Raw genomic sequence first — 23391 nt, forward strand, 5'->3', positions numbered from 1 at the left:
ACAGTCATTTATCTTTCTTCCTTTTTGAGGAGTGGCATATCCGAAAAGTGGATGTTCAGGATAACATGTCCAATGTGTCGGAAGAGAGAAGCACTAGACAACAGGACATTAAGAAAGGACTCCAGTTTATAGAGTATGATTTTGTGGTTTTATTCTTGTATGCTTATACACGTGTATATATATGAGATGGATAGCTCTGGGAAAGTCCTTTTATTACAGGACCAGCAGAGGAAGAAGGATGAGGACTTGTGTTTCTCTTCAGAGTATTTGCTAACACTAACATGAAAATGGGGAGCGGTCTTAAAGAAAAGACAGAACCCCTCTTCCCAAACAGAGCAGATTGAAGGTGGGAGGGTATTCTTTTTCTGCCTTTGAGAAAAATCAGCATTGAAGTTTTTGGTGGGTGGAAAATGTTGATAGCCTGAAAATCCACCTTATACTTGAGGACAGCTACACCTAAGACTAAGTTGCTACTGAAAGAGTTGGGTTTGCTCACCACTACCTAAGTGTTTCAACTTTCTAGAGCTAAAATTTAACCTAAGGAAAAATCATCTTAGTCATTAATTTTCATCTGGATCAATGCCAAATTCTTCTCTAGAAGATCCTGGCTAGCTTGAAGTCATTGTGAAACTTCATGCTAGTTCACTGCTTGCGTAAAGCATTCTTTAAAATAAAAACAAACAAACCAAAACCAAAAAACCCTGCCTTTTAAAAAATTATTTAGAAACAGATTCTCAGATAACCTATATGGGAAGGAAAAAGGTTCCTATTTTTCTTCCTGAAAAGTTAAAAGTGAATACCTCTGTTCTGTGCTAGAGAAAATCCCTGTTGCGTCATACTAAAGAACTCTTAAAATTCTTGTAGTGTCATTGGTATGACTTAGTTAAAATTGATGTGTTCTTTTGACAGATAATTCGTCATTCTGTAATACAAGAAGATTGCAGTTCTCCTCATGTATAATCTGTTTCTGCACAGTGGAGGAGAGGAAGCAAATCGTTTTTAAACAAACAACATCAAGGTTTTAAACTCAAAACATTCAAAACCTTAATACATTTTGAACAGCAGAGTTAAGACTGGCTATGTAACTTTAAATGAAAATGAGTTTTTCGTAATAAGAAAACACAATTGTTTAACCAAAACTAGTCTACAGCACTCTGACCTTGTTCAGTGCAGGCAATGGGCAATATTTAGAGATTTGCCTGTTGCAGCAGGTGAGACTGCTTTTAGTAAGAACCAGTATTCTCCAATGTGATCATCTTTTAAGCACTATGTAGAATAAGTAAATTTTGTAATTTCTTTTTCTAGATCTACTTTGCCCTATCCAGGGACGCAAGAACAATATGAGGTAATGAAATTACTTTTGCGTTTCCAGAAGAGTTTTTAGCATGAACCGATCTTACTATATTTATTCTTGTTTTTAATCATTATTTAAGTAATGATGTAGTATGACAGACAATTTACAATGTCTTGATATTGGAACTGGAGGACTACTTACACTGTGATACAGGTATCCAGATATTCAGATGCCCAGAATTCACTCATGTAGCAGTTCAGATTAATTCTTTCTTTACTGGTGTTAGGGATGAATTTGGGGCATTCATTGGATAAAACTGTGGGCTATTCTGAGTAAAGTTTAGAGTAGCACAGCAAAAGTGAGATAAAAGGACCTCAGTCACATAAATCTTCGTAATATATTTTGTTTCTGTACATGTTATTATTTTGCATAATTTTTTACTTCTATTTTCAGACTCATCTCTTTAGCATATTTATCCAATGGCAGGTGGTTTCATTGGATTTGAGAACATACTAGATAAAAATGCAGTCGTTCACACTTTAGATTAAAAAAATCTTTCGCTTTGCAAAAGCAGCCTTTTTGTACTACTGGTTTGCTAGTTGCTATGGCTGCTGCTTGCTAAAAGAATGTATGGAACATATATATATATATATATGTCTTTTTTGGTTACTTATACAAAGTAATTATTTTATCAGTAATTCAGCCTCTCTTTTATTTCCGTGTATTGTGATGTTGAATATTAGAGATTGTCTTGGAAAAATGTCAGAAGGAAAAAAACTAATATAGACAAAAGTTTTGCATTTCATTTTGATTCCGTGAAGTTACAACTATAAATTTTCTATTTAAAAATGTATTTGGGAATATGGAAGATAAACAACAAAACTGCTGTTGATGAGTGTTTCTTTTCTTATTCCAGTTATTTATACGAGAGCTTGTTAGAAATCTTTTTAATGAAGGGAATGATGTATATCGAGAAGGTGATTGGAGAGGATCACTGAGTCACTATACAGAGGCTATAAACATAGCTGATTATGCTAATTCTGAAGAAATCCATGTTTCTGATGATATTTTAGAGAAGCTGCACGTGAACAGGATAGCATGCTTTTCAAATATGGTAAGCTTCTGTTTAAACTGTATGATTTCTCGAGAACAATGTGCTAACAGAGTATGAAGTCATGGGAAGTTTCCTAGTAAGTGAAAAGCTCTTGGTTTGAGAATTGGCATGTTTCAAATCATCATTTTGGCATATTCTTTAATGTCTTCTTTTTACAAATATAATCATCAAGGTATTTTTAATTACTAGAATATTAATATAAATGAGTGATACTAGGCTTGGAAGTTGATGGAGGACTATTTTTATCCATTTATACAGCTGACTGCACCTAAGTCTGCTGCTTTCTCTATAGAATAAGATGGCTCTTGTGAAAGAGCTAAATTGTCTTTATAACTGTTACTGGCTTTTACATGAATGATACAGTTTAAATTCGGTATTTCGATGAGAATAGTTCTGACTAGTGCCTTTTTTTTCTTTTTTCTCCTCATAGGGATTGCATGAAAAAGTTCTAGAAGACTGTGAGATAGCATTAAGATTGAATGAAAACAATTTCAGAGCTCTCTATCGGAAAGCAAAAGCTTTGAATGAACTGGGAAGGTATAAGAAGGCTTATGATGCTGTAGCAAAATGTTCTCTTGCTGTGCCGCAGGTAGGTAAATTATATATTGATGATTATTTTTAAAGATTTAATAAAGAAAACATGTACTTACATCAAGGCCATTGAAGGCTTTTTGGTTGGTTTGGTTTTTTTAATGCAGCAAAATATTTTTTATTCCTCAAAGAATTATTTTTTGTTGTGGAAGTGTAGAGTGATAGCAGAGATTATAGTCCCCAAGCTCAGTTTGTTGTGCTAACTTTCAGCAAAAGAAATAGTCACTTTGCAGCGGGGGTCAAGTGCCATAGGTGTTTGCAATAAACACTAGAACCACTGAATTAATTGTTTAAAATTCTCTACAGTCAAAAGTATACTCATGACATAAAGAGAAAAAACACCAATAATTATAATGTACAATATTTGATTCTTTTGATAACTGTATTTTAGCTTTCCAAGCATTTAGTAACATTCTATTCTGTGCATTGTCTTTCATCTGCATCACTTACTATGCATCTCTAGTCTTAGGCTATGTCTATATTAGTGAGCAGTGTGTGGTATAATAGGATCTGCAGACTGAAATGCTGGTCCTGGTGATCTGATTTCCGTGATTGTTTATGGTTTTTTATTTTGTTGGGGTTTTGGTTTGGGGTTTTTGTTTGTTTGTTTTTTAAAGAGTTGGAGTGCATCAGGTGCACTCCTGCAGCACTTTCAATTTAGTTTCATCCAAAAGGAATCTAATTTGGCTCTCTGAGACCCTTCATAATGCAAACTAAAATGTAGTGAGTGAAGATGATTAAGAGATTTCACTTCAGAAATGCATTCCTGATTTGAACTGAAATGCTGATGGAAACTACTTGCTTTGCTCAAGATAGACTGATCACAGGACAGAATACTAAGTTGCTTTTTTTTTTTGCCTTTCTACATCAAAATTATAGTGAAGTGGCTAGACAAACTGTTAAGCATAGGTTTACATCTTGATATAGAGAAGGTTTCAGTTGTGTTTCCAAAGATACAAGCAGTTTATCTGAATGTGTAACTTTGGACTTTGGATCCTCACTTTGCACCTCCAGATCTGAATGTTTTTGCTTAAGGTTTATATGCCTTTATGTAAGTTTTATAAATAGCTTTTTCTAGCTGTCGGACATGTTCTGAAAACTAAATCTTAAAATAATTTAAATGGATAGTTATTATAAGTATAGGACTGAGTGAAATACGACCAGGTTTTTAACTCAACTTCTCTAGTTGTATGATGCAATTACTGCCAAAACACACAGTTCTTATTAAATATGCAGCAGTGTTATGTAGTAGGTGACACAATGGTAATCAGAAATGTGGCCCTCAATTTGTGTAAAAACAAAACACAAAAAACCTCCATCCCCTCAAAAAACAAACACATTCCCCAAATAAACAAAGGAAAAATACCTACCCCCCAAAAAATCTACTTCTCTGGTTTTGGAAAAATCTTTTATTTTAAATTCAGATAAATGGAGGAGACGGATACTGTCTATTTTCTGGCTTTTTTAAAAATTCCAGATATTGGAGTAATTTTGCTTGATGATAGCTGTGTTTTTCAGCGTTAGCTTGCGGTCCCATATGTGTATGCAAGAATAAAGATGCATTATGAGACATCCTGCATATAGGGATCTTGCAGAATATAGACTGACATGTAAACAGATGTCTTGACTAGATGACAATACATGTAAATTACGAATCTTTATTTATATCTTTTAGGATGAAAGTGTGATTAAGCTTACCCAAGAACTAGCTCAAAAACTAGGGTTAAAAATAAGGAAAGCGTATGTAAGAGCAAAGGTAAGATTTTATTTTAACATTTTACAGTGAGGTTTCTGACTCTTGATAGCAATTTTTTATTTAATGAAGGTATCTTCTCATTGCAGCCACCCTCCTCAAATTCAGTTTCTAGTGATGTATCAACTCAGGTAAGGTTTTACATGTTGCAAGTGCAAGCTGACTTTAAACTACAGGGAATAATTGTTTCATAATTTCATGATGATGAAGTGAAAATGGTGCAATTGACATTTTACATAAGATGCTGTTATTTTGGACTTCAGGGTTTTGTTGATCATTGTATTCAGTTTTGCTGTATATTTATGGCAGACTAAGACATAAGATTATCATTCAGGTTATCTTTGTAAAATAAATGTTTACTAAAACATTAAATCCAATGCAATGAATATATTTACTTTTAATGCCTTGAGGCAAGGGTGTAGTTACTGTGCTTATTTATTTTATTTTTTTTTGCTGTTATCAAAGTGAAGGGTGCTGGGGTAAAATCCCTTCTAATTTATGCACTTGTCCAAATTTGACCTTCATTAGCAGCTGAATGTGCATTTATCTTGCTATTTGTAATGAGTCTGAATAGCAGTAATGAAGAAGAGTTCATCTTGATCTTACAGACTTTTTTCACGGGAACGTAGACACTTTAGCTCTAAATGAATGAGGAAACGTAGAAACAGCTCATTTAAGATACTGTTTAGGCTCTCATTCTCTAAAGTACCACTCTAATTTTTGTTGGTTGTTTACAGATTTTTAGTGATAACATGAGTGGATTTCAGTCTACAAATGGATGCTTTATGCAAAAAATTACTTGACCTTTAAATTCCATTAGACTTTGTAAATTTCAAATTTTATAAAACTTAAATTTGAGGACTTACATTCTTAGTTTGTAAATATATATTTGAAACTTTTTAATGGCTCTTGTGCAAAGTGCTCAAAGGTCTTTTTTTTTAACTTACAGAAATCTTCTGTTGAAGATATTGAATTAGGTGAGTCTCGTCATGTTGCAGTATTAATGCTGGGAGCTAGGTATGCCATGCGTATCTCATTGTATTTGTTATGAAATTTCTTAAGAAAATCTATCTTGTCATTTGAAAGATCTGTGGTAGAAAGTCTGATCTCTTTATCTGTAAAACTACATTTTTAAGTGGCTGAGCAAATTTCCTTTCGGTCTCAACTTGATGTGCTTGTAACTGCTTTTATAGTGATAGTCTCATACTGTGCTCTTTAACTTGGAAAATTAGGGAGGGGAGAATATGCTGAAGATTTAGTAAAGTATCAGATCTGTAACTTTTCCTGTCTCTTTTAGTTTGAGTAATATATAAACATGGAGGTGTAGGTACACATGAAATGGAAGTTAGTGGAAGCTGAAAACATGTAATGTGGTTTTGCTTAAACATTCTTGTTTCTCTACTCCCTCACCCCCCACATTGTCAGAGCAAAAGTTATACGAGGTATTTTTACATCTTTGAACAAAAGTTCCAGTCATTCCCATCTTACCTGTTTCAGATTTATCTGACCAGAGGCAAGAGATGGTTTCTGCTGCTTCTTCATCAAACTTTGTTTCTGAAGTGTCTAAAGTGTCATCAGTACCTGTACCATCTTTATCTTCTGTTATGCCTCTTCAAGTGGAAAAGGTTTCTTTGCCTTCTGCAGTGTTGGCAAATGGAGGGAATGTTTCTTTCTCTATGCCAGAAGCATGTTTAGATTGTGGAGATGGAGATATAATTATTGGGGAAGAACTTGATGAATTACTTGATTCTGTGCCTGATCCAGATGAAAGTGTAATGGTAAAAATTTTTTGTTTGTTTTCTTTCTCAAAAGACTGTCCTTACGAGTGGGATCTTGTATTTTTATCAAGTGGGCTAGTAGTGAAATGTGAGCTACCTTTCCTGGTTACATTGAGCTGTATTTGTGCATAGTCAGGTTGATTTTCTCAGGTGCACATGCTTGCAAATGTGACTGTCAAGATACCAGGACCCAGCAGAGCTCCAAGGACAATTACGTTGGTTTTGAGTGTTGGAAAACCTGAGTGAGGTTGCTGGGGGAGGGATATTCCTTCAGGAACATTGCTATACTACTAGCGATACTACCACAGTAGGAGCAGTACTACTTCCAGGAAGTACTATGGAAAGTGAAGTAGGCATCTGAAGTCTGGGGTAGTGTTTTTGGGTTGTTGGGGGTTTTATGTTGTGTTTTGGGGTTTTTTTGGTGCAAATAAGCCCTCTCAGAACCTGAGAGTGTGTTGGAGTGCTCACTCTGTAGCTCTAGAAACTATATTTAAACATATGCTGGTAGCTTTGCAGGACAGTAGTACTTGTGCCGTGGTCTTCTAGTGCATTCACTAGTATCTCTGCGATCAGAGCTTTGTCCACATCCACCTCCTGGATAACCAGAAATAGTTAGAGCATCATGAGTCTAACTTTTTATATTTTTTAGAAGAGATTATTAGAGAAATTTAGGCACATGAAGAGTTGCTCTTAATTACACCATCATTCCAGAGCTAGAACAGACTGTGAAGCATACAGAGTTCCTCAACTGTTAGACAAAATGAGAACTCTGATAGATGAGCAGAGATGTCTGAACTTATTAGCAAGGTTACTGACTGTCTGCTGTGGCCCTTCCAGTTATTTGGAGCCCTTAGTACTGCAGTGTTAAATGAGGCTGTGATGTATTTAATTCTTCAATTAGTTGTGATTTTAATTCCTCATTCAGCTGTGGATGCAGTCTAAATCTTTAAATCAAAAATACTTGGGCTTCTAATTCTCTGTTTTATGCACTTAGTTTTGTAGAAAGTATTTCAGAAATGTAGAAAGTAATTATTTTTAGAGATCCTAGGAAATTTGCCGTAGTGAAAGCCAGGAGGAAATACAATCTTCCAAGATAGACTGCAGTCTCATGTAGCATACAATCTTGAGTGACTCGTAGGCTGACAACTTGGGGAACAGAAGGAGCTTCATGTTGGCCAAACTCTGTGCAGACCTATTTGGTCAACCTCCAGACAAGGGGGGAGCTTCTGGGGATGACAGGGAGAAGGGAGGGTAACTCCCCCATGCTGTATGTCCTTAACAAAGGTGTACAGAAGGATATGTTATTTTCCAGGGGGGGAAAAAAGGTGATCTGGTCTTTGCAGATCATGGTATCGTTTGATTGTACATGAGGATTTATTTCAAAGCTAACTCTTGACCCTTTACTGTACTGCAATTTGAATTATGTTCTCTTCATTTAGAAAAAAAATCATGTCCATTTCTGACTCTTGCTACTCTTCCCTGTTGTCTTATGTTTTTAACATAATTTGGAAATTCAGCTCTGATCTGATTAATAAAAAAACCCAAATCTGTTAATAAGTTAACAAACTCCAGCCAACTGAACCTTTAAAGTGGTTGATTCATGGATAATTCCTTGCGTTAGGGCATTGTTTAGGGCTTGATTACTGCAGTTCTTTAAATGTACTGCAGCTCTATATAGTACAGTAGTGTACCTTTTATTCTTGTTTTTCAGTAGGTTTATAAAAACTTTGCAAAAACTTTACTAAAAGAAATGCTATTGCAGGTTGTATTCTTGAGAGTTTTTTTGGTGTGTTTGAACATTCTTTTTGAATTTCTTTTTTTCCAGCAAACTGCAGGAGCCAGGGGACCTATTCCTGCAGGAAGTGTAGCTCCTAGTGTACCTTTCTCTGCCTCATTGTTGGGGACACTACCAGTTAGTGCAGGATTTGTTCCGTCACCTTCTCTTTCAGAAATCTTTTCACAGCCTTTGGCTTCTTCACTGGAAAATTTTTGTTCACCGTTAAGCACCTTTTCAATCAGTGACCCAAAAAGAGGTAAGAAATTAGTCTTAATATTTAACCTTTTATGATGAGAGTGAGTTGTACATGAGCCATCTGGCTCCTCTCTTTAACAAATGAGTTTTTGCAACTATTTAGTAATATTTAACACTTAGATAACATTTGATCTGTGCTCACAATTTTTGAGAGTGTTAAGAATCAGTGTTGGTTGTACACAAGAATTTATAAATAAAGCTCTTGTCTACTTGGGGTCTGCATAAGCATGCTCCAAGCTCGCTCTGTTCAGTTTTTCTCCATTTATTGTATAAGTTACTTGTTTCAGGTGAATAAGTATAAAGAAGGAACTATGTTCCTTCAAACTTTTTTTTTTTAAAAAAGGTGTTTTTACAGCTTAACCCATTTCTGATGAGTTGGCAATAAACAAGAATTCTAAAAGGTTAATATAACTGTGTACTCTGAAAAGATACCAGTATTACATGTTTGGATTAACACTCTAGGGACTATAATTATGTAGTGAAATCAGATACATGAAATAACAAGATATAAATAGTCTGTGAACTACAAAAATTAATTATTTTTTTTTCTCTAATTACCAGTGTTACAGGAGTGTGCTCTCTTTAGAACGAAGCAAAATTTACTAAATAAAAATAAAAATAGAAGAATTCTGTAAACCTTCTTTCATCTCCTCATTTTTGATAGTCAGGTATTGCTTATCTAGCTGCCCTTTTTGTACTGCACAAGTATCTTCATGTTGCTTCAGCAGATGCCTGTGAAGCTACTGCTGATGTCAGTCAGATGGTTCTATTGAAGATGATTACCTAGTAATTTCTCAGCCCAGATGCTTACAAGGGCTTTTACATAATTGAAAAAAGTGATAGCAAACAAAAAAATCTTTTGTTAGTCAAAAAAACCAAACCTTTGATACTTCTACTTCTCAGGAATGATAAATAATTTTTTGCATAGGATGTTTTGGGGAACTGAAATAATTAAAACTTCTTTTTATTCCTTTAGACCTCTCGAGTTCAGCTTCTAGAGATGGAACACCAACACTTAGCAGCAATAATTCCCCACTGTTTGTAAGTATTTTCATGTTTTCTTTCACATCAGTTGAAATGTTAACACCTTGAAGGCTTAACATAGGTCTTGATTTTTATGGTGGAAGTTTCTATTTTAAAAAATGGCACTTTTACCATTATAATATGATTCTGGCTTGGAAAACAGTTGTACAGTAGCTCACAGGAACAGTAATTGAACTGAAGAAAAAATTTACAGAAGTTGTTTTGTATATGCAAAATTTGACTACTGCCATAGCCACTCTTCCATTCTGAGGAACTTGCTGTAAAATGCTGTGGAAGTGTAAAACATCCAAGCTAAGAGAGAAAATCTCTTGTGTTCTGAGTGCCAGATATTAGGAATCCTGGAGAACTGTCCTCGTACAGGAACAGAGCAGAGATCACCTTGTATCTGAGAATCCATCTGCTTTTTGTATCCTAGTCATGCTGTATATTTTTAATCATGCTGCTGGCCGTTGATTATGTGGGGAAGGACGGCATGAAGGATTGCATCCTCATGAGCCAGGATGGAGTAGTAATTAGCCTGGCAAGTGCTGTTCTCCCTGTACCTGGTTAGGTCTTGTTATATGCTTAGTCTGTGCTGGGTATACGGCTTTTGTAAAATCTCTGTGTCCCCTTCTTAGACATGTGGTTAAGTTTGTATTATGGTTTTTTGTGTATAGTCTTTGTTATGCTTTGAAGAATAATTTCAGTAGGTTAAATTTTAATTGTAGATAAATTAAATTACATGGATCAAATAAAATATGCTTTCTTCCCACAGATAAATGGCCCTAGTAGTTTGTTTGGGTCCGAAAATTACATGGGAATTGCAGGCCAAACTAGAAATGACTTTTCAAATGTTTTTAGCAGTGCAGCTGCTAATATACCTGTATCGTCAGCACTTGCGGGAAGGAACCCATTAGAAGGCACACATGAGCTAAGACAAGCCTGCCAGTTATGTTTTGTCAAGAAAGGTAAGGGGCTTTTGGACTCAGTAGGTTCATTTTTAAAAAATGAAAAAGCATTCATTTAAAATTGTAGTGTTCATAAGTTAAAATATTGTTGGCTTCTAAACAGTGTTAATCCTGACTTGTTCTTTGCAGATGTAGTACAATGTTATGATTAAGGAGCTTAATGATAAGGACTATTTTATCTCCTTTCTTCTTGTCTTTGTTTCTTGTTCTAATAGATTCGTGATTCCTAAAACCGCCACAAATCACCACATGCTTTCCCCAACCTGTAGGTTTACTATGTAAGGTCGTTCACATTCTGTATTCACTTTCCTCCCAACCCCCAGGGTTCTGTGAAGAATGACACCTTTGCTCAAGACTAAAAAAAACTTGCAATACTCTCTCTGATTGGCCATGGGGAATTGAACCGCAGTTCAAAGTACCTGGTAACCTTCACATCCCATCTGTTTTATTGTTCTTTCAAACTAATTCTAAATCATAATACTGAGGCTTCCAAACCTTAGTAATAATTAACTCCACTGTATTGACTCAAGGGATCTTAACCAGTTTTGGGCTTTAATGTAACTAATCTTTTAGGCCTGAGCTGTTGCTGTTAAACAGAGCCATGTTCTAGAGGCAATAGCTTTTATTAAGACTAATCTTAAAAATAAGCATTGTGTTTTAAGTTATAGGTGTCACTGATGTTGATATACTAATAAAGAATTGTATCGAGACATTTAGGGGATGACTATTGTAGTTTTAATAATTTTATATTAGCTTAAAATTATTTTTTCAAGAAAAAATCCATGAAGTGATGTTTGGAAAAACCATAGAACACGTTCTCTTAAAAGCAGGAGCTATAAAATATTGGTGGAAGTAGTTAGCATGTCCCTAGCTTCACTTTTTGTATCAAAGCATCTATTCTGTTTCTTTGCATCTCTATCAAAGCCTTTAAGTGCCTCCTGCTTTTACTACCTACTTTTGAAATGGTACTGTTCCATCAGCTTCTTGTCCAGGGAAACTGTGTCACACTCTTAGTTTTGTAGTCCCTTAAATAGCAAAACTCACTGAGCATTGCTCATCTTCAGACTCTCTCCCTGATTTCTTCATTTTGGTGGTAATGTAATCTTCACTTTAGTATCATGCTAAAGACAGAGTTTAAAGCTAGGCGTATTTTTGTTTCCAAAATCACAAAGTTCTGGGATTGGCATTTATGTTTTTGGCACATGTGTACTACTTATGTAGTGTGTTTTGTCTCTGAACATAGTAACTGTTGTAATACAATAAAATTTTTAAGGTTGAGAGAGCTATTTACTGATCCTTGGAATTCATCTGCATCGACTTCTTATAAATAAGTGATTTAAGTTTTAAAGTAGTGTTATGGAAACACATGCTTTGGAATTAAAAAAAAACCCAACACAGTAACTTGTTGCTGTCCCAAAGTAATCTTAAGGTTGTAATACAGCATCCCTCCCCAAGTAACTTATGGTTTTTTTCTTGCCGAGACTGGTCCTTTTGTAAGTATTCGTTTTTTTTCTGTTGTGTTCAACATAGCTATTAATGACTTTTGGTTCTTCAGAGTTGCTGTTTGTCATGGTTTAACCCCAGCCAGCGACTAAGCACCGCACAGCTGCTTGCTCACTCCCCCCAGCAGGACTGGGGAAAAAAAGGAAAGAGTCGGAATAGTAAAAGTGAGAAAACTTGTGGGTTGAGAAAAAGGCAGTTTAATAACTAAAGCAAAAGCTGTGCAAGCAAAGCAAAACAAGGAATTCATTCCCCACTTCCCATGGGCAGGCAGGTGTTCAGCCATCCCCAGGAAAGCAGGGCTCCATCTCACATAACGCTTCCCTGGGAAGATAAATGCCGTCACTCCGAACGTCCCCCCACCTCCTTCTTCTTCCCCCAGCTTTATATGCTGAGCATGACGTCATATGTGTGGAATATCTCTTGGGTCATTAGAGTCAGCTGTCCCAGCCGTGTCCCCTCCCAACTCCTTGTGCACCCCCAGCCTCCTCGCGGGTGGGGTGGGGTGAGGAGCAGAAAAGACTTTGTGTGTAAGCCCTGCTCAGCAGTAACGAGAACATCCCTGTGTTATCAACCCTGTTGTCAGCATAAATCCAAGACATAGCCCCATACCAGCTACTGTGAAGAAAATTAGCTCTATCCCAGCCAAGACCAGCACACAGGTGCAAGCAGGAATTCTATACAGTGCGCTCGTGTACTTTGCTTTTGGGCTTATGTGCCAGTCTTTGTTTGGAAATGTTAAAAGTATGCTACAATTTATGCAAATATAAGCAAGTTTCTGTGATTTGTTTTAGGTCCTAAATTATTGGATTACGCTTACCATCCTAGTTTAGAACATAAATGTAAGAAGGATATCCTAATTGGCAGAATAAAAAACTCTGAAGATAAATCATGGAAAAAAATACGTCCAAGACCAACAAAGACACAGTATGTGGGACCATATTATATATGTAAAGGTACGTGTTATGGATAGTAAATGTTAACGCCTACGCTCAAGGTAATACAGTTTAGCTTTTCCACAGTGAAGCATAGAATGCGTTTTTATTCTTGCTCATGGGCGGTGGAGAAGGAAGTTCACGGGGTTGTTTTTATTTTCAAAGGCTGTAAGAAGACCTGTATTTTGACCATTAATGTGATTATTTAGAGAACATGCACTGTACTTCTGTACTATTCTTCGTCATGAATAACTTTGCTTCCGAGTGCTGGGCTATTACTAAACAACAACAAAAAAGCATTCTTGTTAGACTTTTGCAGTATGAATCTCTACTTATGATGTAAGCAAGATGACTTGTGCATTAATTAACAGCTATATTAAAGCAAAGGGTATTCCGAGTTCTCAGCATTGTTGCCTTAGACTAGAAAAGGATAGTTGTTTCACCACAAAGGAGGTGTGCATCAGCCTTTCTGAGGAGTTTTACATTTTCAGTAAGTCATTCGGCATAAGGTTTTGTTTCTGTCTGCTGGAATTAAGTGACCCATTTACAACAGATGTAGCTTCTTTATTAGAAACATTTGAGATGGAGATCGTGAAAGTTTTAAGATGAATTTCCCGTAAAAGTTGTGGAAAAACAATGTCATATTCAATATTATCATTTTAGATGTAGCTGCTGAAGAGGAATGCAGATATCCAGGTCATTGCACGTTTGCGTATTGCCAAGAGGAGATTGATGTGTGGACACTGGAGCGCAAAGGAGCCTTTAGTAGAGAAGCTCTTTTTGGAGGAAATGGAAAGATCAACTTGACTGTGTCCCGACTTCTTCAAGAACATCATGGATTATTTATGTTTCTTTGTGAGGTGCTGCTTTATTTCTAATGACACAATAAAAATGGTAATAGATAATAAAATTCCCTAGAAATAAATGCTTTGGTTCATGCATGACTATTTTTTAAACTTTGAAATGCATGTTCAGTAATAATCTGGCTAGCTTTAGATTAGAGACTAGTTGAAGTCTGTGTGAAAATCTTTAAGGTAAGGTATATTTTTAAATGTATAAAATACATACTCTATAATTACCTGTTTTTGTATTGCAGAAATGTTTTGATCACAAACCCAGAATAATAAGCAAAAGGAACAAGGATAACTCATCTTCTTGTTCTCACCCTGCTATGCATGACTTTGAAGATAACAAGTATGTCTGAAATACCATCTCTTTAAGTTTCAAATTAAAAGCAAAGCTTTCAGGGAATTTTTTAATTCTGACTTTCATTTCTTACCTGTTGATTAACTTCTTGTCCTTGCTAACTGACTGTTATGCTCTGGTGGTATTGATAAGACAAACGTACTCAACAAGGATTGTCTGACGTAACTAAATTGAAAGTGAACAATTTCTTTATCAATGTATTCAAAATTAGTGGTATCCACCCTCATGTTTGAATCTTACTGGTTTTGGTATCAGTTTGTTAATAGCTTATCTACCTGGTGAGCTGCATTGATGTAAATAATGTATGATGTTAAATTAATATAGGAATTCCTAAGTTTGCTCTTTCTTTGGTCTGTTTTGCTTGTTTTTCTGTAGTTTTAACTCAGTTAAGAACAAGTTTATCTTAGTTACAGTGTCTGAAATAGACCATAGTCCTTGTTAATTCAGTTGATAAAAAGTAGTGTGAGGAAAATGTCTTTTAATTATTCTTTGAAAGTTAACAGAGACTTCGTAGTGTTAATCGTGTTAAATCAGTTTTGGAGAATTAATAAACTTACATTTTTGTATGATGGAAATGTAAGCAGGAACATTTTAATTGCTTTGTACTCCACTTCCCCATATTGAGTAAACACTACACTTGTAAGAGCTAGGCGATGCATCAACTCTTTCTTTAATGGTGCTCTACAGAAGAGTAAGTACTTGTGTTTGTAATTAGGTACGGATATATACTTGAAAGAGGACATGATACGGTTTCCCTCTTGGAAACTAGTGATCTGGTTGGATAGAATTCAGTAAAGCTTTGCAGAAGAGTGACCTCTGGATTTCACAAGAGTTCTGTTTCGTGATGTTGGTTTACTCAGCCTGGAAATGATAGTTAGATGCTACTTCCTCTGGAAACTTCTTTGGCTTTCTGATTTCAAGTAAAAAGTGTTAAAAAGGCACTTGAATAAGCTGTGTCGAGGGATGGTTGTTTTACGTGTTTTTCCACACGTGAACAAAGTCATTTTAAGGAATATCGAAATGTGTCTGTTTTCAAAACAGGTGCCTTGTCCACATTTTGCGAGAAACTATGGTGAAATATTCCAAAATCCGTCCTTTTCAAGTTCGATGTCAGCTTGACCTGTGCAGACATGAGGTGCATTATGGCTGCTTACGAGAGGATAAATGCTTTTATGCTCACAGTCTGGTAGAGCTTAAAGTCTGGATAATGCAAAAGGAAACAGGTATGTTTGGTAAAATGCACGCTTTACTCTTCATTGTAATGCCACTTCTTCCTTATCTCAACTCCTTTCTGAAATTAGCAACTTGGGATCAGTGCATTCACTTAGAATTTGCTGGAATCTTTCATACAGCATATTCAATAAACAGTAATGTAAAAATGATGAAAAGTATTGAGTAGGCTGCTAGGTATTCAAAATTAGCAAGTTTTTGATAATAAAAACTGTCAGAACTGCTCATTTGATGATCAGATTATTTTTTTTTCTTGAAATAAAACTAGAAGTCTTGAGCAGATACTAAATCCAAATCAAACTAGATATTATTTTTAAACCTTCAAAGTTTGGAAGCTGTTGATCAAATTTCTTTTTCACAAAGCACTGAGAGAAAAGCTTGAAATATTTTATTTCTGCCATTGTTTCCCTCCCTCCCCCAGTACAAGAATCAAGTTTTTCCACAGTTAGACCTTTCTTTTAGCTTAGTACCATTCTTATATGTTAGCCAGGAAATAAATCTTTCCAGATCGCTGCTCTGTGTCTCATTAGTGTATGTGTTGATAAAACTTAACTATTTTTCTGTTCTGGCTTACACAGGATGTTTAGGCTGCTTTTTGTTGATCTTGCTTGGTTTTGTTGGCTTCTTTGAGGATAACAAATTTTACACCCTCATTTCTAACTGAAAGCTTTTGAACAGCATCTCTCTGTACTTACAGTCCATTCCTCGGTCATGAGTTCCAAACTCCCCATGACTTTTTTTAATTTTAAAAAAAGCAGTTGAACTGTTAGCAGTAAATAATTTGTACCACATAACAGTTGTTCATTCTTCCTACCTTGCTCTTCATGACAGCAGTACTTTGCATATTAAGTAATCATGTTGGATCATTGTGATGCACAGAGGAAAAAGGGATATGGGGCAATCCCAATGTGTTACAGTGTTTCTGGCATTTTTGCCTCTTTATGTCTGTGATTTATCTTCACTTGACCCTTCTTTGATGAAGAGGCTCCTTGTTGCTTCAGCTTTCTATCTAGATTCTTGTACAGCCATACTGACATGCGATGTCATACTGACCTGAAAATTTTGGAGGAGGAAAGTCAAATAGAGACAAGAGATGACTGTTTCTTTGCTGATTTCCTGTTTTATCTCTCCTGGCATGAGTCTTTAGAAGTTTCTGAGTGGAAGTAAAACAGTTATTTTCTTACCAGCTGCCCCTACAAAGTCAAGGATGGCAAATACTTATGCTATAATTTCTATTTTGAAGTAAGGTTTGGGTTCTCCAAGAAAATTGATTCACCACAGAAGGCAGATTTTTTATTTTATTATGTCTTCGTGCTGCCCTCATGCTTTGCCAAAGTCAGTTAAAGCTCAGTCTGTACTCTTTGAATGAGGTTCCTCTTCCTAATGTGAGGTGTGGGAAGTAAAGGAATGCTACCTCAGGAAAGAAACATTTTATCAACCCTCAAATCCAAACACAGATGACAGTCTGTATTTGTATGGAATTAGAGCAGTAAATGTTACAGTATGTGTGAATACTGTATAGCTCCTATAGGAACCTTAGCTGGAGTATTTATAAGAATGTCATGTTTTTTGGTTTGGTTTGTTTTTTTTCTGAAACAAAACCCTAATTAACAGGGCTTGTTTAAAATCTTTGTAAAGAGTGCAGGAGCAATGTAGTATCTGTCAGCTTTCATTTTCAATAGTTTTTCTGTGGTCCATAATACAATGTACCTTTTCTAATTAGATTATCGTTAGAGATTTAGTACATTATGTTTAAATAAATACTCAAAGATGCACCTTAACTTATTTGACAAATCTGTAATTTAAAAATCTTTTATGTTTGCTTTTCAATGTGATGATACACACAATATTTCTGTTTTGGAGGCCCTCATGAGCTTCTTAAGTGTGTGTGTATATATATGTGTGTGTGTATTTGGATGTAAATGTATATCCACACCCACACGTGACCGTGTGTATATGCATACAATATAGAAAAAGTAAAATAGATTAAAACTTTGGGGCTTCAGTAGCATTCCAGTTTGAGCATGTCTGTAATTCTACAACAGTTGTTAAGTGCTCAAGAACTTTTCCCTTCCTTTACAGGTATTTCACATGATACTATTGTTCAAGAATCAAAGAAGTACTGGCAGAACATGGAAGCTAGTGCACATGGATCACAGGTATTTTTGTTTTTCCATTAAACTAATTCTACAGTGACTTTGGTGATAACTTTTTCTATGTCTGTATGTAATCTAACTTATTTTAGAAATTCCTTTTTTTAATGCTCCCTTTAAATAATCTCTGTCACGGTAGGCTTTCTTGCGGCTTGCTTCACTTACACTAAAATTCCTACTTTGCTTCTATGCAATTCCTTTTTTACTTTGCTTATTCTATCATATGTGGAACATAAAACCTAAATATAATTTCAGTCAGCTGCCATAGGTCAATTAATTATCTTTCCAATATGTAGGAGTTCTTTGTGTTTAGTGTGTATGTATTATCACATCTTCTGGGTACATATATCTAAATCAGAAATAAGTTAAATAAAAAAGCATTTGTTAAGAAATGTCTAGTTTGAAATTACAGGCTAAACTATTACAAGGCATGCAGTGTAACATCTGCTTCCGGGCATGTGTTGTAAACCTTTATCATAGCGGGTAATTCATAATTATGTATGGATTTTTTTGCAGATACAAAATACCTTTTATTGTTGTTGGTTTTTTTTTTTGACTTAAGATCCTTGGGAACCAAATGAAATACGGATCACTTAATCTGAAAATGAAGTTCGTTTGTGGTCAGTGCTGGAGAAATGGTCAAGTTAATGAGCCAGACAGAAATAAAAAATACTGTAGTGCAAAGGCAAGACACCCGTAAGTAAGACTAAACAGTGAAAATTTTACCATTTTGACAGCCATTTAAAACCTCTTTTGGGAATCTTTGTTACTGCTTAGGAAAGAGTCATACAAGGCATTTGAAAAAACATACTGCAGCAGATCACAGTGTCATCTCTTTGTAATATATTAATAATTGGTAATGAGAAACACTTCAGTGGCTGTTTGTTATGGGGTTTTTTTAGTTCTCAGTGATGGTAAAGTTTCAGTAGAATTTAGTTAAATCTCAAATACATGGTCAAAGCTTTATAAAGAAACTTTCTGCGCTTTCCTGGTTCTGCTTCTGTGTAGTGTGTGTCTTTTTTCAGTAGTATTTTCTTTCATTGAATGCATCTGGTTTTCAGATGGACCAAAGATCGCCGTGTGGTGCTAGTAATGTCTAATGAACGTAAGAAGTGGATGACCATTCGTCCTCTTCCTGCAAAGAAACAAGTGCCTCTGCAATTTGATGTATGTTAACCTAAGACTAACATTTTAGTTAATAAAATAGAGTAACTGGAAAATACTAGTAATTGGGCTGGTTTCATCAGTTCTGCAGAAATTCCTATGGGAGTTGGTGGGAATATGTTTATAGTGTTTCTACAGAGTTCAGCCTTAGAAAAGCAGTGATCTCACATGTTGTTACTGAAGCCCTTTCTGATCAGTGGAAGTTAGTAACTTTTTAAGTGATTTAACTAAGTTGTTACTATTTCCAGTAAATATTTCTGAAATAGTTTAAACGTGTCTATGGCCTGGTAATCTGGTAGGAGGCAAAAAGCAGTCACAGTACTTGCTTCCAGCAGTTTGTTTTTTGTAACTACAAGATAGGAGTTTTTTTTATAAAATAAAGATGAGTTTATTTTTCATGCGATAGAAATGTCTGATTGGGAGAGGAAACAGTAGCGAAGGCTGAAAAAAACTTATTTTTTGCTATCATTCTATTTACTTTATATTCATAAGGATATCTTTTTTTAATTCACGTTCCAGTTGTGCAATCATATTGCTTCAGGCAAGAAATGTCAGTATGATGGAAACTGCTCATTTGCTCACAGTCCTGAGGAAAGAGAGATGTGGACCTATATGAAGGAGAACAGCAGTAAGTAGAAGAGTAAATCTAACATGTTGTATATCTGACTGTTCTGCTTTTCATTCTTGTTCCTCAGTTACTTTTTAATCCACTTTCTTTTACTGTCTTTTGTAGTAAACTTTGCAGGTGCCTTTTTTTTTTTTTTAAATTTGGATAATCCCAGACTGGGTATTCAAAAACAGTATTAAATAAAAACAGCGATATTATGTATTTGTTTCTTCATGTGTTTTTAACAATAAAGTAATTTGTATCAGTTTTTGTAGATGTCTTAGAAATAGCATATTGATCCATGCAGCAATATTGTTTGGTGTTCATACTCTGTATTGCCACATGCACACACTAGGATTCTGTTGATAACATATGGGGGCAAGCTATAAGAAAGCAGACTGTAGACCACCAAAAACTGTAGTACACTTTCTATTAGTACTTCAAAATTCAGCTATTGATACACAGCAACACCGTTGTTAACTGTACTTTCGGTGCCTGTTCAGAAATGTGTAACATCTTACTTTCCCCTAGATAGGCAGAAATGGGTCTTGGTAAGTAGCTAGAGGTTGATATTGCTCGTGGCTCTTATCTCTAAACTGTGTAACTGTCTACATTGTGTCCTTCCTTTTTTCTTCTTACAATAGGTGGGAACTGAATTACACTTGCAAACTCAGTCATTTATCTAGTATTCTCAGACTGTTGCCTTAATTGCTAATTACTTATTTTAGCTTCTGCTCTCATTAGTTCAAGACTTGGAGCAGTTGTATGACATATGGCTAAAAAGTCAAAAACCAGAAAAAGGAGATGATACAGCTGCTCAGGCGAACAAAGAAAATGGGAAGCAAATTCACATGCCGACTGACTATGCTGAAGTTACAGTAAGTAATCATAGGTATAATTCTAAATTAAAACGTGCTTTTTTGTTGGTTCCCCCTTCCTATCAGTAACATACATTGTTGTCCTTACTTTCTTGGTGCTTCCTTAGATCATAGCTAGCTATGCTAAATGCAAACTTTAACTGACACTGTAAAGCAGTTCTAAAGCCTGTAAAGCACTCCTGTAAAGCCAGCAGAGATTGTAAACTTCAGGTGATTGTTTAAATAACTATGTCTGTTTAGGTAAACAACAATTTACAGGGCAAAATAAAGAAAACATTCAAAATGTATTTAGGAGCAGTTCTGTGCTTACAGTATTGAAATCTCAATGTTTTGTTTTCAAATTCCCTGTAAAACAGGTGGATTTTCACTGTTGGATGTGTGGGAAGAACTGTAATAGTGAGAAGCAATGGCAGGGTCACATTTCTTCTGAAAAGCATAAAGAAAAGGTTTTCCACACTGAGGATGATCAAAACTGCTGGCAGTATCGCTTTCCAACTGGATGTTTTAGCATTTGTGATAGGTATGTGGTTTTTAAGATGTCAAAAATGCTGAAAAATTACAGTTCATAGTTAAATAATTAAGGCAGTTATTAGTTTTGACAGACAGTGTTTCTAGTATTTCTTGCTTTGCATACATCTTTCAACAAGAAACTAAGTAATTAACAATATTTTAACACATACTGTTAGAACTCTGGGAGTGACAAGTTGCATAATTGTGGAACCAAATTAATTGCTTGTGTGTTGTTAATAAAGGACTGCAAGTTTATTGCAGCTGCACGAAATACGTTTTGTTACAAGTTTACTTAGGCATCTACATATTAACTACCTGTAGAACACAAGAACAGTACCTAGCTGGACAGTGATGTTGGATGTTTAAGGCAAGTAGAAATGTTGTTAGCATCAAAACAAACTTGTTCGAATCAAGTATTTATTATTGGAAATAGTTTATGAATGTGTGGAAGAGAACTTCCAAGACCTGTTGGTTTTCTCCAGCACTGGTTGTATGTTTTGCTGCTCCCTTTAATTCTTAAATGCAGTCTGTTTACCTGACTGCGGTAGATTTTTTGTAAATCTGTTGAAAGTTCCTTCCACTGTTGGAATCTTTTTGGAAGGCTAAAACCTCTGAAATCTGTATTCTGGAGCTAAAGATTCAATGTGCTGGTACGGATACCTTTATTACTGCGTTTAAACTTCAAGATTTAGAATGCCTTAGAGATCTTGAGAAATTGCACAGCATATAAAGCAAGTTATTTTTTGTTTTCAGTCTTTGCATGGAAGCTTACGTGTCCCCTTTACTGAATTTTTAAGTAACATCTTAAATGTATTTGCTGCTTTGAACACTAACAGACCTTGGATATGCAGTATAAAGTGAATACAAACTGGCGTGCTTATAACTTAATATAAAAATACTAGGATAAAATAGATTCTTAAGTCATACTGAGTACTTAAAAACAAAATTTAGATAACAAAGGGTAATTAATTTGTTAGATTTTTTTAACAATAGTAGTTCTTTAGCTTAATGAGTTAAATGATTAAGGTATTCATTTACCTGATAATTTGACCTCATGAAATTAAGGATATCGAGCATTAAATGACACAGTAAAGTAGAAGCATGAAGAACAGAAAGAAAAGAGCCATCTCTTGTTACTCTATAAATACTTGACAGCTGGAAAAGAAAAATATAATCAAAACGCTAAACAGAGTTAGCGTCATCGTACTTAAAAAGTAAATATTCTTCCAATATTTTTTTTTGTCCGTAATATTTTAGTGTAATTGAAAAACATGACCAGAAGAAAATACCTAGATACAATAGTGATCATGGTAATTCTGTGAAAACACTATTTGAAATCTGTCTTAACAGATATATGGCTGGTACTTGCACTGAAGGAAACAACTGTAAATTTGCCCATGGAAATGCTGAACTCCATGAGTGGGAAGAACGAAGACAAGTTTTAAGAATGAAGCTCAGCAAAGCAAGAAAAGACCACTTGATTGCTCCCAGTGATAATGACTTTGGAAAATATAGTTTTTTGTTTAAAGATATAAACTAACACTGAGATGACACATACATGTTATCAGCTGGAAGCATAAACCAGAAAATTTGACAATAATCAAAAGCATGTGACAGAAAAGCTGCAGGTTTTCTGCTTTTATTGGCATATATTGTTCCTCCTGAACAGCAAAATATAGTAGATTTAGGGGGATTGAGCAGACCTGTCTATGCTCTCATGAAACAGAGTGGTGATTAAAAAAATCTGAAGTATTATGCGCTTACTCACCTTCTGTTGGACAGAAAGTTAGGAAATAGAAGGGGGGAAGAGAGGTTATAATATCTAGGAAGCCCCCTAGTATCAGTCCTTCAGTTGAAAAACTTTAAGGTATCAAGGTATTACAAAACAGAGTGTTATGGGCTAACAAGAAAATGATGGATGAAAATTCTTCAGATCTTTTAATGGAGAGGATTTGTTTAAAACAAAGTTTGCTACTTATCTATATGTAGGTTGCTAAAAAGGATTTTCTTATTAAAGATTTTAAACAAAATAACCATTTAACTACAGTATATGTTGAATGGATATTTTTTCTCTATTTGTATGTTTCAATATAATTTACTGAAAAAGGATCTTGGGAGGAAAAAAAGTATTAATTTTTGAAAATGAAGTAGTTAAAATTCTGTTTCTTGGTCTTTGCTGTTAAATGCTGATTTTGAAAGATTACACTTGTATGTCAGTATTGTGTATTGTATGGACTAATGTTGCCTGTAATAAAGAGAACTTTACACAAAGCTGTTTTCTGCATGTAGCCTCTCAGAATTGAGATTTTGTGAAAACAAACAAACAATGATTTGCCTATTAGCAAAAGCTTGAGCACCTGTAGCTAAAAATTGAGTAAGTTGGTATTTGTGTCTCCAGCTGCTTGTTTGCAGTTTTCTGTATTGTCATTTGCTCATCGCATCACTAAAATAACAAAAATGGCCAACTAACTTGCAAAGTAGACAAGCATTTTGGAGCTACATGGTGCTGGGATGTGTTTTCAGCCTTTTGATTTGGGCATGAACCACCACCTCAGCTGCAAGGTGGGTGGTCATTCAAATTGCATTTCCTGCAGACCACAGGAAATGGAAAACCATTCACAGGCAGAGATGACTTCTGACTGATGGTCCTTTTGG

The 23391-nt window shown here is 35.2% G+C and overlaps 1 protein-coding gene across 1 annotated transcript; it reads left to right on the forward strand.

Annotated features, from left to right (window-relative positions):
• ZC3H7A (zinc finger CCCH-type containing 7A) lies at positions 1-23014 on the forward strand. Its single transcript, XM_009698558.1, has 22 exons — positions 1-133; positions 1306-1345; positions 2211-2408; positions 2839-2997; positions 4675-4755; positions 4842-4883; positions 5702-5729; positions 6250-6530; positions 8356-8563; positions 9539-9603; positions 10361-10553; positions 12848-13009; positions 13652-13848; positions 14085-14182; positions 15236-15417; positions 17507-17583; positions 18140-18273; positions 18639-18744; positions 19261-19369; positions 20093-20226; positions 20583-20746; positions 22087-23014. The coding sequence occupies exons 1-22, from the start codon at positions 66-68 to the stop codon at positions 22274-22276; spliced, it is 2916 nt and encodes a 971-aa protein (XP_009696860.1). The 5' UTR covers positions 1-65; the 3' UTR covers positions 22277-23014.
• The last annotated feature ends 377 nt before the right edge of the window (positions 23015-23391 follow it).

Source organism: Cariama cristata, unplaced genomic scaffold (genome assembly GCF_000690535.1).
Source record: "Cariama cristata isolate BGI_N322 unplaced genomic scaffold, ASM69053v1 scaffold8654, whole genome shotgun sequence".
Lineage (NCBI taxonomy): Eukaryota > Metazoa > Chordata > Aves > Cariamiformes > Cariamidae > Cariama > Cariama cristata.

Coding starts and splice junctions, on each gene's coding strand:
- ZC3H7A (XM_009698558.1), top strand. CDS start 66: ATGTCCAATGTGTCGGAAGAGAGAAGCACTAGACAACAGGACATTAAG. Junction 134..1,305: donor AAAGGACTCCAGTTTATAGA/GTATGATTTTGT, acceptor TTCTTTTTCTAG/ATCTACTTTGCCCTATCCAG. Junction 13,010..13,651: donor ACCATATTATATATGTAAAG/GTACGTGTTATG, acceptor TTATCATTTTAG/ATGTAGCTGCTGAAGAGGAA.